The 20,031-nt window shown below is 31.9% G+C and overlaps 1 protein-coding gene across 2 annotated transcripts; it reads left to right on the plus strand.

The window, feature by feature from the left end:
• Nucleotides 4,907-18,744, plus strand: LOC109721005 (putative MO25-like protein At5g47540). Of its 2 annotated transcripts, XM_020248393.1 has the most exons (11): nucleotides 4,907-5,242; nucleotides 7,775-7,936; nucleotides 8,171-8,289; nucleotides 9,014-9,088; nucleotides 11,200-11,293; nucleotides 14,273-14,332; nucleotides 15,282-15,350; nucleotides 15,646-15,744; nucleotides 18,070-18,114; nucleotides 18,199-18,301; nucleotides 18,535-18,744. In XM_020248393.1, exons 1-11 carry the CDS (start codon nucleotides 5,123-5,125, stop codon nucleotides 18,591-18,593), a joined length of 1,005 nt encoding a protein of 334 aa, XP_020103982.1. In that variant the 5' UTR covers nucleotides 4,907-5,122; the 3' UTR covers nucleotides 18,594-18,744. The 2 variants fall into 2 exon arrangements, with proteins under 2 accessions (XP_020103982.1, XP_020103983.1); XM_020248394.1 differs by lacking the exons at nucleotides 14,273-14,332; nucleotides 15,282-15,350.

Raw genomic sequence — 20,031 nt, forward strand, 5'->3', positions numbered from 1 at the left:
CTCACTTAATTTAACACATAACTTCCGTAAGATGTGCTAAAAACATAAATTTTTATTGTCAAGCACTTTAGAACTCTTCCTATTCCAATTTTCATTTTTTTTTCTCTCTCCTCTATAAGTGATGATTTTGTGCATTAAAAAAAATTTCCTTTTTACAACACTTGGGAATTCCTAGTATTGCAAGATTTACATTTTAATCTAATTCCCAAATAAATTGCAAATATTTAACTAACAATCAATTTTACGGACAATAAACAAAATGTTCACTAACAAGATACAATAATGTCGCTAATATGAACAAAAAAGACAGTCAGCTGGTTAGGTCTTAAAATTCATATTTAACTAAAAGTTCGATTTTTTCATCAAATAATTCCAAAATAAAAATTGAAGGATTTCAAAAATAATTTGAAATATCAGACTAGGGTTACAGAATAAAGATTAGCCTCACCTACATCGGCGTTCTAAATCCATTCAATATAATATGAAAATCAATATACATGTGAAATTCAAAAATCAAATTCAGATATTAAATATTGAATCTTGACCGAATGATTTGATTAATCCACCAGAGTAAAATTCTCTTATACATGTAAGTTAGCAGAAAAATTAAAACTTTTTACAAAATATTTATACTGATTCAAAATATTAAATCTGAAAACCGCGAACCGCATATATTATTATTATTATTATTATTATTTTGAGAGATAGGTAGCACGCTACCCGTTTCGTTTATTTCATTTAGAAATAAACTTAGCTGGAAATGTGAATCAACTAGGATTCGAACTTAGATCTCGGGTACCAACCATCAAGCCCTTTGCCACTTGCTCTAGGGACGGTCGGTAACCGCATATATTATTAGAAGCAAGAAACAAAGAGAGAAATTATAAACGGACAAAAAGGACCTTATACAGAAACTAGTTAAGTGCACATGCAATGCACGTCGCACAAATACTAAAAAATAAAAATTTTATAAATAAATATTATGAATTGAATATATAGTATTTAATCATTACCAAAATAATTAGACAAAAATAACAAATAAATCATAGTATCATCAAAGAAAGAACACAATATCCATTACAATATCATCAAAAAAAAAAAATAAAATTCATAACTAAACTAACTGAAAATGTCACCATCAGTCTCCCTTCTGTACAAATTACATTACACTGAAAGTAAGAAAAATAATAAAGCAAATATTAGTAAATCATCAGAATAGATAAAATTAATAAAAAATATAAATTTAATAAGAATTCATATAAGTAAAAATTTTTAGCTTCATTTTATTTCTTGAGTTTTTGGAATAGGTGGATTAAGCACAATTTTACTAGCAAAACTTTGCTAAATAAATTGATTCTGATAAATAAATTTAAAATACTACAGAAAAAATAAAATATTAAAAAGTATATTTATCCTAATTATCGATATTAACGTGTAGTGCTTTAATACAACAACTGAATTGTTTGCAATAGCGTCTCTCCACATGCCAATGTATGTTAGCATTATTTTGTCCTAGATGATCAATCTAGTTCGATTCATACTTCAATCCATCCAAATAATTAGTTATTAATAATTTTTTCATGCCAATGTGTGTTAGCACTATCTTGTCCTAGCGGATCAGTCTAATCCAATTCATTCTTCAATCTATCCAAATAATTAGTTATTAATAATTTTTTTCATGTGAAATGATAAAAAGAGAAACACTTTACCTTCAAGTTTGGGACGATTAACATCAAACAAATAAAGAATAATTGATTTGGACAACCATTCCTACAACATCTAAGAAAACTGAAATAGTATAGAAGTTAGTAGTAGTATAGAAGGTGGCGAAGGCGACAATGTGTTGGCGTCGATGACGACAATAACGATGAGAAAGATGATGACGATGTTTTGGTACGGACAATAAGGACAAATGAGAAATAATATTACTAAAAAAAATTTGAGAATATTTGAGAAAAGTATAGGTAAAAATTAAAAAGAATATTACTAAAAATATTTATGTTTTATATTTGAAAAATATATAGATAAAAATGACAAAATACTAAAAAAAAATATGCTAAAACAGCATAGAGTCATATTACAAAAAAAAAATCAGATAAAATCAAAATACCTCTGCAAAGGCGATAATGTGCCGGCGCCAGTGATGTGATGATGTACTGGTGTTGACGACAGAGATAAATAAAAAAGGATATTATTAAAATAATATTTGAGAATATTTTTAAAAAATAATAGCAAAAATTAAAAAAAAATATTACTAAAAAAATATATGCTTTATATTTGAGAAATATATAAGTGAAAATGAGAAATACTATAAAAATACTAAAACAGTATAAAGGCATATTAAAAAAAAAAAATTTAGATTGGATGAAAATACCTCTTCAATTGTGCAAAGGTGGCGAAAGTGGCGAAGATGATAATGTGTCGGTACCGGTGATGATGATGACGATGATGACGACGATTTACCAGTGCCGACAAATGAGAAAGTATATTACAAAAAAAAATATTTAAAAATATTTTAAAAAAAATATAGATAAAAATAAAAAATATATTACTAAAAAATATATACTTTATATTTGAAAAACGTATATATAAAATATAACATATAAATTTATAAAATATAATTTTTATTATAAATTTTTAAATAAATATAATATATAAATTTATATTAATTTAAAATAAATTGAAATAATTATTATATATATTTGCACGTACATTCAACTAGTATCATATAAAATCGATGCACAAAACAGTTTATTCTCTACCATTCCATCTTATTATTATTTTATTAATTTATTTAAACTATATTAATGGCTTTCTACTCTAACTCTATCAAATAATAGAAGACGATTGTATATACACTCTTGAAACGTTTTCGACTTTCTGATTTATACCTCTTAAAAGGCTAATATTAAAAATACTTTTTTTTATGTTCAAAGTTATTTCAAATATACTCATATAGAGTTGAATTCTGTTAGTGAACTATTAACAATAGTCGTTATCGCTATAAAATTACTATTTTGTCCTTTTAAATATATCCTTCTACCGTTCTACGATCACCAACTTTTCTTATTTGCCCTTTAAGTTACGGATAAAAAAATATTTGTAATATTTTGATTCCGTCTGTTATTATAGGAATTCTTATACGTTTTTATAGATAGTATAGATATAGATAGATATATATTTTTGTTTTATTAGAATTTTAATAAATTGATCATAACATTACAACCATTCAAAGGATTGAATTTATAGATGAATAGTTCAAGTAGATGGATAGGAATACTATTTTTTAACAGATTGATCATAACTGTTCATTTTTAATTGACACAACCGTTCGTATGATTGGATTTATAGATGGATAAGAATACTTTTTTAAATAGATTGATCATAATCATTCGATTTTATTTGAAATTTTTTTTAATGAACTAATGATATCCGTTCGTAGGGAATATAGGAAATATTATTTTTTTCTACATTGTCGGAATTTCTATACGCAATATAGATAAATCGCATCTATCTGATTATGTTAGGTAAACTTCAAATATCATCCCTATGGTTTCGTACTTTTTCACTTTAGTATTTTGTGATTAAAGGATATCAATTTAGTACATGTGGTTTTATTTTTTTCTTTTCGTTAGCCCCTTCGTTAACTTTTCGTTAAATCATACACAAAAAACTTCTTATATCCCACCTATAATTTATCGAATATTGACTTTACTATCCTTTTGTTTTAACTTTATCACTGATTTAATGAAAAAAATTAGTGGAAGGGAATAATAAAAAGCGAAAAATAAAACCACAGGTACGAAAATGATTTAAACCACATGATATTAAAAAGAGAAAGTGTGAAAGTATAGAGATGATATTTGAAGTTTTTCTAAATTTATATAATATATATAAGCAGTGAAAAGTAGGTTCAGTTCATGCGACATACTTAATAGACCAGGTGTAGGCAATAATTTTTAATAGAGGAATAGAGCGAGCAATAGAAGAAATCAGGGCTTTTTTTGCAAATAGCCCCTGATAAATTTTATTTTTAAAATTGGCCCTGTCAAAATTTTATTTGCAAAAATGGCCCTGGTCCCGCCACGCAAGCGCCACGTCAGCGCCACGCGGGCGGGACTGGGCCATGTGTTTAAGTTGAACACGGTGAACCATTCACCGTGTTCAATACAAGGTTTTTGTATTGGACACGGTGAATGATTCACCGTATCCAATACAAATACCTCCAACTTAGCCAAAAATGACTAAGTTGTGGGTATTTGTATTGGACACGGTGAATCATTCACCGTGTTCAATTATTTGTATTGGACACGGTGAATCATTCACCGTGTCCAATACAAATACCTCGCAGTTAACCATTTTGTATTGGACACGGTGAACCATTCACCGTGTCTAATACAAAAACCTTGTATTGAACACGGTGAATGGTTTACCGTGTTCAACTTAAACACATGGCCCAGTCCCGCCCGCGTGGCGTTGACGTGGCGCTGACGTGGTGGGACCAGGGCCATTTTTGCAAATAAATTTTTGATAGGGCCAATTTTAAAAAAAAAATTAGTTAGGTGGCTATTTGCAAAAAAAGCCCAAGAAATCATTCCGTGTATATAAGTACATCTTCTAAGCCGTCTTTCTAAAATTTTATTATGAAAATTTAAATTATATGATTTTTTATATAAATATTTTATATAGTATAAGATTATATTTATTATATTAGATTATATTTTTTATAATATTAATTATTAAAAAAAGATTAAAAATAAATTTGATATATATTGGTATATTTAGACCGGATGTGTACGCAATAACCTGTCATAGTTGAAGAGGAGAGTTGGGGCGACACGTATTTTTGTGTTATATCTAACCGCATTTAAACTCAATATAAAAAAACATAAAATAAAATCTAAAAAGGCGAGGGAATATTGAGAAACGGTTATGCTGTACAACTCCCTTGCGAAGGAGGAGGGGGGAAGGAGACACCGGGGTGCTGCGGCTACCTCCGACGAAACCCTAACCCTAGTTCTCCTCCTACCGCTATATCCCGAACCCTAGCTCCCCCACGCTTCTGCGGCGGCGCCGCCTCGATCCTCCGGAGCCCTCGCCGCTCCCGCAGCGGAGGGAGAAGATGCGGGGCCTCTTCAGGTCGAAGCCGAGGCCCCCGGCCGACGTCGTTCGGCATACGAGGGACCTCCTCGCCTACGTCGATCGCAAGTGGGACTCTCGGGAGGCGAAGAGGGAGGAGAAGGTGCTCACCCCCTCGCCTGTTTCCTTGGTTTATGCCTGGTTCTGATTTGTTTTCGATGGATTGCGAGTTGTGTTCTCTGCACTGTGGAATGTGGTGCGCTGTTAGGGTATAATTGGGTTTGTTTCGCATTTTCCATTCGATAATGGTTTGTCATGTGAAATTAGAATAGTTCATGCTTTGTGTGGTAATTTGGAATTTTGTTGTGTAGCGTTCATTATTAAAGTAGGTATTTTTTAGGAAAAACATTATAATGGTTTCTGTGCCATCAATATATAAATAAATGCTTTTTGATGCTATTCACTAATTCAGATTAGGGTTGCTATATTAGATTTTTGTTTTGGGATTTTTATGACAACAGAAGGTAGGCTCAGGAATGATCTGTATGCTGAGCCTCTTATGCTTCAGTGGAATAATCGTGACTGCTAAAATACTTGCACAGATGCATTACAGCATTAATAAGCTAAAATGCTCGTTATGCAGAAAACTGTCCCCTGCAATTTTAACTTGGATGAAAAGGAAATGAATTCCATATTCACTTAGGACCTGTTTGGATGCAGGAATATCCTTTTCAGCGCATCCTTTGATTTACTAAGAAGCATGTAGTATTTTGTAGATGAGTAGTATGGTCGAATGTTGAGAAAAACATGCTATATCCTAGTTGTTTCCTTGGAATAAGATAAATCACCTTGTAGGTGGAAATTGGAAAGCACTATCCCAACAAATCATGGTTTGAAGACCTTGCAAGGAGGTAAAACAAAGATCCTATCTTGCAATCACAGAAGAAAATCCTACAGCGCACAAGTTATCACTAGATAACTTGTTCTGACATCAAAATAGGCCCTTAAACTTATCTTGATAGTTAAACAGTTTGCTATGCCTTTTCTTGTTGCATATCTCATGAAGCTTTCTGGTGGTAAATGAAGTTTGTGTAAGTTTATGAAAAAATTTCACATAATTCTTAATTATGCCTTGGAAAGAAATGTCTGACTTTTTGTTTACCTGATAAAAAACCGAATTGAGAGGTCTAGGTGCTTGGTCTTTTATCTTTTGATAAACTGTGCTGTTGCATGAAGGGTTAAAGAAGTCCTTGGCCAGCCAAAAGATGTTTTGCAATGTTAGATTGGTAGTTTTTCAATTGTATCGAACCTTATAGCTTTGATTACTGGTGGCAAGCTTCAAATGTTTGCGGTTGGCCTTGTGGTTTTTTTTTTTTTTTTTTTTCATTTGTTCATAGAAAAGGTTATTGCTTGTGTCATTATTGCAATTTTTGTTCTTCTGGAACAATCTTACAATCTTACTAATGTTGGCCTGGACAATTTATTGTAATTAGTTAAGTCTATAGCTTCAAAATTGACCTTGTCTACAATTTTTATAGTGGAGTCTGACAAATTCAGAAAATAATTGTACAACCTTAGTTAAACCAATTTATTTCAGCAGTCCTTAATAATAGAATCTACATGTAAGAGCTTATGGGTTGCTTATAGGTGTTTGAAATATTTCTTAGCTACATGATTAGGATTGGAATCTCAATGTACAGGACATTATAGATAATAACTTTTTCTTTGGTGTAATAAGTTACATAATTTTACTACATGTAATTTGGTTTTTTTAGACTAGACATACTGTTAAATTTTTATTGAGATAAAATATTGATCAACGAAAAGCAATAGTCCAATAAATACCTCTAGATGTTATTACTACCATGCCATATTTCATTGAGCATCTTATGATTCTAGTTAATGCCAAATACTAGATATAATGTCACTGTGCTATATTTTCTTATGGTCTCCCACATCAATCTCCCAGGATTGTTAATGACCGTGTGAAGCGTAGATTGACTACCATATCCATTCTTTGTAAGGATTAAAAAAAGGTAAAACTTTAGAATATGCAGGGTCAATTATAATCATATTAATATGCAGCCTTAGCAGTGCTGCCTCATTCTTTGGTGGAAACTTTTGGTTTGGTTAACTATGATCTTGTATAATTATTTTTTATCTACTATTTTTTATTCTTATCTTAAACCTTTTCAATGGAAACTCCTGGTTCGCCTATCTATGATATTGTATCTCTATTTTTTCGTCTATTTTTTTGTTCTTATCTGCAACCTCTTTGGTAGAAACTTTCAATTTCTAGCTATGATCTTGTGCAACTATTTTTCATCTACTGTTTAATTCTTATCTGAAAACTGTTTTATGACTGAGTAAATCGATCTCTTTATGACTTCCCCATTTCCAAATGGTATCTATTGTATATGTTATTTGATTTCTCTTGGATGCCCAGTAATTTTAATTTGTGAACTAACAGTACAGTTTGGTTTGGCTTTGTTTATGAGTATATGGTAAGTAATAAACTAACTAATGTGGATGAACATGTAAGTTTTTATTAGTTTGTCTGATTTTGTTTGATGTTACATTTTGTCTTGCAACTGCCTTTAGGTGGCCATATAAAAGAGCCCGTATAATATTTCTGTCTTAAAAGTTACTTCCATATTTTCTTTCTAGTGAATTTCATGTTGAATTGCCTACACAGATGGCTGAATTGAGCAAAAATATCCGGGAGTTGAAATTTATCCTCTATGGCAGCAGTGAAGCTGACCCAGTCCCTGAAGCATGTGCCCAGCTGACCCAAGAATTCTTTAGAGAGAACACTCTACGTCTACTAATTCTTTGCCTTCCAAAACTGAATTTAGAGGTAGGTAAAAATTTGTTGTTTAATTTCGTATTAACTACTGCATAAGACAACTTATAGGCAAATTGTATTTGACAAACTGTTATGTATATAGTAGATTGTATTATGTGAGGTAACACTCCCACTGCTGATATGTACTCTTTTTGTTAGTTCTTGTTTTTATACAGATATGCTACTTATCAATTTGCTTTCATCTTCTTGACTTATTGGATCAACGAGTGTTATGATCTTTTGCAGACTCGAAAAGATGCTACTCAAATTGTTGCAAATTTGCAACGACAACAAGTCCATTCCCGGCTGATTGCTTCTGACTACCTGGAAGCGAACAAAGATCTTTTGGATATTCTAGTTGCTGGGTGAGCTATAGCTTCTTATTGTTTCGTACATTCATTTATCTAGGTGTATATTCATTTTCCTCCAAAGGTTTTTTTAAACCATTTCTCTGCCATTGGGCATTTTTATTCTAATAAGCTTGACATTATGCTTGAGTTCTATCATTTGAGCCGTTTAAGATTTCCCTGCAGCTAATAAGATCTTTGTTCTTTGCAGCTATTTTTTTAACCTTTAGATTATTGTAGTGATTAATCATGTGAGATGTTTTAATTATCCTTTCAAAAGTTAAGGTTTATCTTTTACAATATGATTGATATAATCTTTGTCATGATTTTGACATAATGAATTGTGACAATAACAGCTTCAGCTATTGTGTTTAGTCATAAGGTTTTTCTATCAATTTTATGAAGATTATTGGTTCTTTTGACAGTCAGTTGCATATAATTACTTGTTACAATAAGAACAACTATGCATGTAGTATTGTTATGTTATCTGAACTTTGAATAGTGCAAATTATGTTGTGGAGACAAGTGGTGATGTAGAACACAAAGGGACAACATTTATATGTTATGAAAATATAGGAACGTCTATTTATTGTAATTGGAAAAACCTATATTTAGTATAAGGGGCAACCTACATATGTGAATCTGCATTTGTGGATCTTCACTTTCGTACAAGATCTTTATTTAAATATATTAATCTACTTCTTGTACTCTGTCAAGTAAAAGGTAATATTTGTTTATACAGGTATGACAACATAGATGTTGCTTTACACTATGGTGCTATGTTGAGGGAGTGCATTCGCCATCAATGTGTTGCAAGGTGCTGAATTATTTTTTCTAGTTCAGTCTTTACGATTTAATATCAAAAGCTCTATTTTTAATATCTTTATGTTGCACAATTATTATATCTATTTATGGTGGTAACTTAGTCATGGAAAGGGGCATTATGTAAATTGCGTATGATACATGGATTGAAGGGCGCAAATGTAGTGGGGTTTAGTCTCTAGAGAATGTATGGAGGAGGATAAAAAATAGGGTATAGTGAGAGAGATGGGGACATAGTTGACAAGGATGCAAGGGTAGATGATACCGCCAATGCTGCTCAACTTATGATACTAAGAAATACGGAAAGAGAGTGAAAGATGGGGAAGTGCATGCAAAGAAAAGTGGTGATAATAAAATGAATGACTTGTGACCTTGCTTTAGCCTAACAATAAAATTTTGGAAAATATTGTTAACAATGGCTATATCAAAGAGGGATGATAAATATGCTAGTCTAAGAAGCTAAATGATTTGAGATGCATTATAGAGGTACCTAGAAGCCTAATATAGAAAAAGGATCGACCAACTTTTATGACAATATATGTTTCTTTACTGTAGACATAATTTGATGGCAAAGAATCTAAGCTTGAAGATGGTGCAAGGAAGTACAGAAACATGTTAAGAAGGATAAATGAGGTTTGAGGATAATATAGTTGGAGTTGGTAGGGGTATTACCTCATATAGTCTTCTCAATCTTTACTTTCAGTTCCCTCTAATTTTCAGCAGACCAAACATTAGAGGAATCTGCATTTTAATGCTAAATTATCTATTTTTTGCCTATTTCTTGGTAACCAACAATATCCATGTCAAGTCCCTTTTTCTTTTCCTTTCTTTTTTATCATTCTCTAGAAATTTATATACCCATGTTAATGAGCTAGCTAGTTTGTCTCTTCTGGAAATTTCGTTGCACAAGTTTTTTAGTCGGATTAGTTATCTCGTCTCATACTCTCGTTTTAAGATTCGTATGATAATTGTAATCACAGAATGTGTGAATTTCTCGATGATTTGCAAAAGCATTTTTGAATAAATTTTGAATGCGAAATAGTTAAAATGTGAAGCTAGAGGGTTATCCAGATAATTACCTTTTGCTGCCTTTATACAGGCCCTTCTTCCTCTTTCATTCTTTCAGGGTTCATCTAACTGGATGCTCTTTTACTCTAGGTTAATTGTACAGAACTTACGGCCTATTTGTTTGGGAGAAAGTTGGAAAGGGGAAGTGATTTTGGGCTGTAAATGGACACTTTCGGTGTTTGGTTCACCTTAATGTAATTACGGCCGAAAGTTCAGTTTTCCAAAACATCATAACTTCACTTTTCCCTAGTGTGATATGAAGTCCATTACGGGAAGTAGATGTGAGGGAAAAAATAAAAAAAAAAAATAAGAGGGAAAATTTTTATTTATTATATTATAATTAATTATTTATATAATTATATTATTTTGATTTTTATTATATTATAATTTATTATTTTATAGTTATAAAAGAGGCAATAATATCATTTTATGCAATTCATTTCCTACCAAACAAACAACAAAATTAGGAAAACTTCACTTCCATGGCCATAAAACAACTAGCGGGAGAGAAGCCATTTTCACCTAAACTCTAGTTAAACCCAAAGTCCAGTTTCCGCGAAATAAACATGCCCTTATTTGAACTATAGAACCTTTTGATTCGACTATCCAACCTTTCAAAATTTTGATTTTAGTAACAAACGTTCCCATTTGTTTGATTTAATTCATTTGATGACTCTTCTGATACAAAATTTAAGCCAATTGCTTACATTAATGAATTTATAGTTACATGAATTACATAAAATATGCTAATTAAATTCATAAAGATAAACTGCATATTTAAATTTAAATAGAAGAGTTATTAATTGGATCAAATCAAATATTAAAAGGTTAGGTAGCATAATCAAATTTTTAAAGGTTAGGTAGTTAAATCAAAATGGGTGATAATTGAAGTAAGTTTTATACGTTTTTACGTTTACTATATTATATACAAGTGAATTACTTTTTCTAATTTCAAGCTATAAGTGACTTGCGTGACGGAGAAATTTTGATTTTTTTAACAGGCTTTTACGTTTTATTTGTTCTGTTTTCCACTTGCAGGTATATCTTAGAGTCTGAGCACATGAAAAAGTTTTTCGATTACATACAGAATCAGAACTTCGACATTGAATCAGAAGCCTTTGCAACTTTTAAAGTTAAGTTTGTTTATTCAACTATGTTTTCCTCTCTGCGACTTAAACTTTGGGTTTAGTTTATGTTTTCATGGCCATTACTTTAGAAAAGAAAAGTCTCTATTGGTTTCAATCAATTGTTTTTCTGTCATTAGCGCATGCATTATCAATATATTATGATATATCCATTTACTAATACTTTTTAATTTCGGGTAGAAAATAAAGAAAAATGTTTGCTGCATTCTCCTGTAAGAATGAGGTATGGTGCATATTTTTAGTGAGGGTGTTTGTCTCAGGAGAGTTACTGTCACGCCATGGGTGTCTAGAAAGAATAATAGTATGACATTGTTCAAAAGCCTTTAATTATGTGTGGTGCAAATTGATTTTTCCCCTGAAGTTCATCTCTTTGATGATTTGTAATTTGATATATACTATCTTGAGTTACATTAAGTGAGAAATTTTGGGTTCTTTTATTCTAGTTGAAGTTTTTGAAATTGGATTGTAATCGCAAAATATGCAAGAAGTCACGATGAAACTTCATAATGAAATGACTTCAAATTGAGATTTTATTTTTTTCCTTTTTTTTTGTACAACAACTATATTTGTATATTTTTCATCTTATCTTACACTACTGAACTTAATTTTATTATCGATCAGTTGTATAGAATCTATTTTGTTTTAGTAATTCAAGAACTTTCAAAGATCTTATAGTTATAGGATGGTTATAGTTTTCTCTGTTTAAGTATAGAATGAATTTCTTGCAATATTATCTTCTTTAGTTGACATGCAATCTTCTCCAGACTCCATACCTCATTACCTTGGCACCCCACTTCTCAGAAGGTTCACCAATCTTATAACTACTCTAGTCTCTAGCCCTAGCATGCTTAACCTTCTTAACCTTTTGGGCCTAGCAACCGTTCAAAATGCTATAGCTGGGTTAAGAGGTTTAGTCCTATTATACTTTATATATAGAATTATTCCAAATCCTAGGAGTGTCACATTCCTCATCTTTAAGTCCCGATGTTTTTGTTAGGCTCAAGCATACTCACAAGCATCAGGCGATGTGAGATTCGTCTCTCTAGTCTTGATCGACCTTATGAGGTGCCGCGTTTCACCCACAATGATTGTCAATTGGGGAGCCGCGCTCTGCCCGCTATGTGATCCTAGCTCAGCCGATTTCATACTTCCAGCTAGTAATTGGCTATGATACCAACTATAATGCCTCACTTTCTAGGGGGGTCGCCCATTCTAGAACTACTCTAATCTTAGCATGCTTAATCCTCCTAACGTCTTGAGCCTATCCACCACCCAAAATGCTATAGCCGGATTAAGAAGTTTAGTCCTATTATGCCTTATATATAGGACTATTTTAAATCCTAGGAGTGTTACAATGCCACCCTACATAGCACTAGCAATGTACCCGTGCTTTGCAGCGGGTGCAATTTTTAAGTTCACAATTATTATATTATATTATATGTTATTTAAAGTCACTTAATAGAGACAAATAAAAATGCTAATATATATATATATATATATATATATATATATATATATATATCTCTTATTTGGAGAGAGAAGAGAACATTAAGTAAAAGTTAAAGTCAGAGAGAGGGAGAGCGCACTTTCAAGCTTTCAAATGTAGTATATTTTACTCATAATTTAGAAAAATAAAAATTAAAGATTTTTAAAGTTTAAAATTATTTTAAATATTCATATCTTTTATTTGGAGAAAGAAAAGAGAGCATTAAATTAAAAATTAAATTGAGGGAGAGAGGAAAGCGGCATGCACATTTCTCGGTGAGAGAGGAAAAGAGAAGAGTAAAGGTATAAACATTAAATTAAATCAAAATTAAGTAAGATAGAGAGTACACACTGTAAAAAAGAGAAAGATATGAGGAAGATACTGTGTCATATTAAGAGATTATCCCCTTAGTAGACCCAATTAAAATAGAACGGATTCATGATCTACACTGTACAAAGTGCACCTAATATCTCTATTGCCAATTCATGGTATATTGGATCTGGTTTACAGTATTATGCATGATACTCCTAAAAGTCAATTATAAACAATTCAAAAATTAAGATTTAATTTATTGATTATATTTTATAACATGCTACCTATCTCTCAAAAAAAATAAAAATAAAAAAAATATTTATGTATTAAAAATTATAAACTTTAAATACATCTATTGAAGTAAAATTATATTTTTTTGACTTGGTCCACGGTACACCAAGTGCATAGAATATACCACATGGACATGTGTCCACAAACAAAAACCCCCCACGGACTTTAGTATATAGCAATAGATTACTTTGTATTTTGTGGATCTCATACATTGCTCTAGTTTAAACCATGTGGACTTAGGTAAAGTGTCTTCTTGGACGTTTGGCTTCATTTTTGGCAAAGGTCTCTCTTTCCTTCTATTTGATTTCACTGAGAATTTACTACTCCATTTGTTGAATGAGTTAATTCAATTGATGGTTGGCTCTTAAAAATGACTAAAATAGTCTGTAGGAGTCAACACAGTTCACGATGCCGTACATATTTATTCTGATATATTCAGACATACATATAAATGCTACTGTGTGATAAATTAATTGGTTGGTAGATACTGTAGTGCTAATTTGTGCTTGTTCCCGTAAGGTGTTTGCTCTATTTTCAGTTTTTTTTTCAATATATTCTTTCTCCTGACTTTGTTAACCACTTTGCCTCTGCTGCTTGTAATTAAGAACTCTGTCTTTTTGTTTTTTTAAGGCTGTGTATATGTTTTCTACAATTTGCTTTTTGTTCACATATCTTCCCTTATTCAAAAAATTCGCAAATGGTTCATAGATTTTCAATCGTGAATTTTTTGTTTTTTCAATTATTGAAATAGCCTTTTTCTTTTAGGTTTTTATTTTCCAAAGATTAGTTCATTATTTCGAAATTTTGTTTTAAACTGTCATTATGCAATTTGTTCTATTGAAAAGAAGTTGTAACAATAGCGCCCGACTATAAACAGGAGCTTCTGACAAGGCATAAATCAACCGTAGCTGAATTTCTTGCAAAAAATTTCGACTGGGTAAGTTTTTGCTCTTGCTTGAATTTTTTATTCGTTTGTTGTTCTCTCTCTCTCTTTCTCTCTTACTCATGTGGGAAATTAGATGTAGACAATCATAGATGGCACAAATACAAGAATTAAGTTGTTATTTATTGATAATTTTTGTATTTATTATTTTGAGAATTTTTGAAGTTTAAAGCCAGTTGATCTTCTAAGGTTTAATTTGCCTCATTTACTTATTCTATTAACTTTTGCAACATTTATGATCTCTTAAGTATATGAAACAAAAAGCTGTTCAAAAACTTTGAAGATGTGCTCTTTCTTGTTGTTAACATAATTAATTCAGCAAGTCAATTCATCTTCATAAAGTGTCAAATTCACTTTTTTAGTAACTGTTCTCTATAGTATTGTTTATGGTGATCTAATGAAATTTTTTTACCGTCTTTCCTAACTTCAATTGCAAGTAAGTTCAGTGAGTTTTGTTGATTAAAACTAAATTTATATTTTGAATTTTTCACTGTGGACTTTCACATTTTATATTTTACTATCTGTATAGCGCTATGCATACGCATGTGTCAGCCTGTATATTTGTGTTTGGAAAGAAGCTGGAGATTTTTAATTGATCTGTGAAAACTTCAACAAGTTAAGCCTTTTGCCAAATTACATCTATTTGGTGCTGTGTGGTTGGCTATATGTCAAAATTCTCTGTTGATTTCTGCCTAGTGATATTGTTACCTCCTTGTATTTTTCGTGGGAGGCTTAACATATTAGGGTTACTTACATTTGATCTATCATCGAGAAAGAAATAAGCTTCTAGGCTTGCATTTACTCTCTCTCATTTTTTTTTTCCCTTAACTTTCTTTGGAGTTCTTTAGAACTATGAAATCTTTGATTCGTTATTTTAGTCTATCCTTTTAATTATCAAACTTGATAGGTATTATACAAATTTTACTATTTCTTGTGTTAACAGTTTTTTGCAGAATATAACTCTAGGCTGCTAGAATCCACGATTTACATTACAAAAAGGCAAGCCGCCAAGGTGTGGTCCTTCTATCATATCTCAGATTTAATTTTGCCATTTATCGGTATCTTATTATGGATAAATAGGATTTTATTAAGTTGATATTGCACCTTTTAGAGCTTGTTATATATCTTAATCCTGAAAATACTACTCTACTAATTTTGCTCATCTATTGCAGTAATTATGATTTTTATATTAATTTTTATTTTTTAATGGGGAGAACTAAGTTATGTTTAGCTAATTTCATTCATATTGATGTAGCATCTAAAAAGACCTGTAAGCAAGCTCTATAACATATGTATTATGCGTTCAGCTTTTGGGAGACATGCTACTTGACAGATCAAATTCTGCAGTTATGGTGCGATATGTTAGTTCAATGGACTATCTTAGAGTTCTAATGGGGCTTCTCACGGTATGGTCTATATTCTAGCTTATTTGGTTTGTCCAGTATGAGTTTTTGAATTTTGGAATTATTTTTGAGCTCAAGTGCTTTCTTTACGTAAGATATCTTTTTACCTCTCTGTGATGGATACTATAGAGAATATCTATATCTTTTTATTTTATTTTTTTGAGAATCGGAAGCTTGGCCCTAACCCATATTAAGAGTCCCCCCACTGTGACTAGAAGCCGTAGTCGCAACCTATTAAATTATATGAAATAGCCGTTGTTCACCAGTCTTACGCTATCAGAAAATAATGTTTTTATATTTTCCCTTCAACACTCCTTATGTCTGAGTTTGAGACGTTTTGATAGACTCAAGAGGTTGACTTGAATTAAATGGGAGGAAATTAAATGAGACGAGACCTGACAGGATTTGAACTCAAGACCTCAATACCAGGCTATATATGAAACAACCATTGTTCACCAACAGCTTAAAGCTGCTAGAGAACGGTGTTTCCAATTTGTCTTCAACATAAATAGACCCCTTTTATGCGTTATCTCTAGGAATCTAAGTTTTGGTAACCATAGGCATACAGGTTTAGAAAATTCTGAAAATGACTTGAACTGATTGTACAATTGGTGTAACAAGTTTGGGCATACAAGGAGAATGAACTTTCTTTTGCATTCGGTTTGGATTACTATGCGGAAGTGAAACAATGTTTTCATTATTTTCTCACTCTATTCTCATAAGTCTAGCGATCAATGCTTAGGTGTTTGCAAACTTTCACATAATATATTCTAAATTTACCAGTTTAGCTTTTTTCACACTCTTAACTTTCATTTTTATGCGTTTTCTACTGTTTTCTTTTGTTTTGCTCTTTCTAATGCTTCGTAGTTTTGCTTCCTTGCTTTCTTACATTATATCCTCCTTTCAAGGCGAGATTTTATGTCATATTAATTATTGAGTAAAAACGTTGATGTCTGTGAGTTTCTTTGTTGTAGAATACACAAGAATCGTTTGGCTATAAGCCTGTAATAGCAAAAAAGTTGGGGCAATAATGTTTATTGATAATTAAGAAAATGATAAGACTTTGATTTGCTTGCTAGTGGTAGATATCTCACAATTTCTCAACAAACATTTAATTTTTCAGTCCTGCAAAAGAGGATTCCCATTCATCTATGGACCATAATTTTATGGCCTGAAAATTGGAGAACGTGCCAATATGAGGGCAAAGGATATGCTGTGAAGGTTGTTGGATTATCAATGAAGATTTAGCTATATTTATTTGAGATTCCAAATTTTATGAGATGAATGTAGCATTATTACCTTTGTAATCATCATTCTCGGAAACAACCCACTGCCTCTCAAAGCTCGCATCTAATGATTTTTAGAACAACTGGAACAACAAAACCCTATCATTCTCACTCTGAGATCTCTTAATTCAAATCAACTAAAAAAAGGATTGGAGGTTTTCTGTGTCTGTGTCTGTGTGTGTGTTTGGGGGGGGTGGGGGGTAGACAGCAGGGCGACACTAGAGAGAGAGAGAGAGAGAGAGAGAGAGAGAGAGAGATGTGGGAAGAGATGGGGTTTTGTGGCGGCATTAAATTGCCAGATCTACAGCGGATCGGTCTGTATAGTGCAAACGCCAGAGAGAGTAGGGCCACTAAGGAAGCAAGTATGCCCTCAGCTACGCGTAGGAGGCCGCGGTAGAGATGTACGACAAGTACACCCTCAGCGGCGCGTAGAAGATGGAGGCATATGAAAAATTGAGAGATCACAGAGGATGGGAGGTGAGAGAGAGAGGGGAGGAGAAAAGGTAAGAGAGAGAGAGGAAGGAAGGGGATGACGGGCCCACACAAAAGAAGAGAAAACTAGTACCTTGAAGGACCCACAGGTCCAAAATCACGGAGAAAAGGTTGAAGTTTGGAGGGGCTCACAAAAAAAAGTCTAGGAATAGGAATCTATGCATTGTGAGACCCATAGTTTCGAAATCACGGAGAGGCCTGTCCAAAGTTCGCCCTTTAATGAGATTTTATAGATGTTGTTCTAAGAAATTGCATATTTAAAACAGCTTAGAAAAATACGGTGTGTGCATATTATAAAATTGGCGACAATAAATTTGAAAAGAAAATAACTGGCCCTAGTATGTGTAGCTAATAATTTGGAACTCTGACCATTGCTTGACATAGCTATAACATAGTCTGCTGTAATATGGTCAAATTTTTATTACTACTTTAAGCCACTGTATTATTTAGTAAGTTGCTTTCTTCGGTAGTTTCATTTGCATAGTCCTGCTCAGTTAGATTACTGATAATATTCATCTTACGTACGGAGCTTCTAATTCTTTTACGACAGGATGAAAGTATGACAATTAGGATAGAAGCATTCCACGTAATAAAGGTACAATTAATGTGGTGGGGCTTTTACTTTTTCCGACTTCTTATTTGGTTTTATATACTAGTTAACTTTCATGACGAATTTCAGTTGTTTATTGCTAATCAAAACAAACCACGAGAAATTGTATTTATACTGGCAAAGAACAAAGAGAAGCTTCTCCGGCATATCGAGGAAATCAAGATGGAAAAAGGTAAATTTTCGTTAGTTCCAACAATGTTGAGCCCTGATAGTTTCATGAAAAATTCTCTGACCAATCTTTTATCACGTTTAACTTATTTTGCAATTGGATAATGAACGTGACGTTCGCGTTTTGTGCAATTCAATGTCGTAGCAAATTCAGCATAAAAAATTTGTTCAATTGTAACGATCTAATATTTCTGAGTAGTTGTAATTATATCACTTTTTCTCCTTTTTTTTTTCCAGGGAATGATCAGTTTGAAGCGGACAAAAGTCAAGTTATCCAAGAAATTGCGGGGCTGTGAAACTGGAAAATCGTTCCCGAGTTTGATAAATTTGTCTTTGTCATTTTATCTTTTCTATTATGTACATAACTTTCATCATGTTGTTCCGTGGAAGGTGAAAAAGTAACAAAATATAATTAAATGCATTGTGGGATTATTATCATGTTCTTCATTTTTGTTTTTCGTGTAGGCTATTTTAAATTTAAAGATAATTAGAAATGATCTATATTGTAATATTATTTTTATTAAATTGCTTGGAAATTCTACATTCATGGTTTTCATTTAATAACAGAAAACAAAACTGCCCTACATGTGTCTTATCTTTGAGGCAAATATCAAATGTGCCCTCAAAAGTTATAAAATATTATAAATATAGTTTCCTTCAAAATTATTAATATTATTTTTTTCTGTTATTATTAAATTAATTAAATAAAAAAAAGGGTTATATGAAAAAAAAAAAGGTTATAAATCTGACAGTAAGGGAAAAAAAAGGTAGAAATTTTTTTTCAGAACAACCGATAATTGATTGAGGGGCAATTGCTTATATACCTCTGAAAAGTTTCCGACTTTCTGATTTACCCATTTTTGAAGGCTAATATTAAAAATATCTTTTTTACGTTCCAACTTATTTCAAATATACCCATAGAGTAAAAATCTGTTAATGAACTTTGTTATCTTTATAAAATTACTATTTTGCCCCTTTCAAATATACTCTTCTATGACTTTTCTGATTTGCCCTTAAGTTAGGGGGTACAAAAAGTATTTTGCTTTTTAGCCTTTTCAAATATACTCTTCTACTGTCACAAACATTACTTATTTGCCCTTAAGTTAAGGGCAAAATTGGCATTTTAAATTTTTTTAACTGCGGTAGATATTTAACTCATGTTTAACTCAAGTTAACTTAACGGGTGGTAACTGCAGGGGTATTTTAGAATAACGGATGAATATATGAGAGGTATATTAGAAAAAGAAAAAAAAAAGAATAAATAAAATATTTTTAAAATTTTAAAAGGTATACAAACAATTATCCCATTGATAGAATATTTTCTCCCTTGTGTTTTGGAACTCTCCTTTTTCTTGGATTGGTCATTAATTTTTTTTATCTCGAATAGATCGGTCTACTCTTCGACTTCATCCATCCTGAATCTCTTGGGTGTTGTCCTTCCCATCTTGAAGTCTGTCACCTCTTCGACTTCATCCCTCCTGAACCTCCTGGGTGTTGTCCTTCTCATCTTGAAGTCTGTCATCGTGGATACCCTTTATATATCTCGTAAATCTGTTGCAACTTTTAATCACTTGAACCTTCTCCTCCTCATCCAAGATAACTGGTTCACGCATAGCCTCACCCAACCATCCACCTCATTAGTCTACCATTCAAACCTATCCATCCAAATCCACTGTTAAGCATTGACGGAATCTACACCTTGATATTTTATTTTGGGACTATTTGTCATGCCCC

This window comes from Ananas comosus, linkage group 15 (genome assembly GCF_001540865.1).
Source record: "Ananas comosus cultivar F153 linkage group 15, ASM154086v1, whole genome shotgun sequence".
NCBI classification, from domain to species: domain Eukaryota; kingdom Viridiplantae; phylum Streptophyta; class Magnoliopsida; order Poales; family Bromeliaceae; genus Ananas; species Ananas comosus.

Excerpts from the sequence above, each read along its gene's own strand:
- LOC109721005 (XM_020248393.1), top strand. The coding sequence starts at position 5,123 with ATGCGGGGCCTCTTCAGGTCGAAGCCGAGGCCCCCGGCCGACGTCGTT. Across the intron at positions 5,243-7,774 it reads AGGCGAAGAGGGAGGAGAAG|ATGGCTGAATTGAGCAAAAA; the intron begins GTGCTCACCCCC and ends TTGCCTACACAG. Across the intron at positions 9,089-11,199 it reads CGCCATCAATGTGTTGCAAG|GTATATCTTAGAGTCTGAGC; the intron begins GTGCTGAATTAT and ends TTCCACTTGCAG.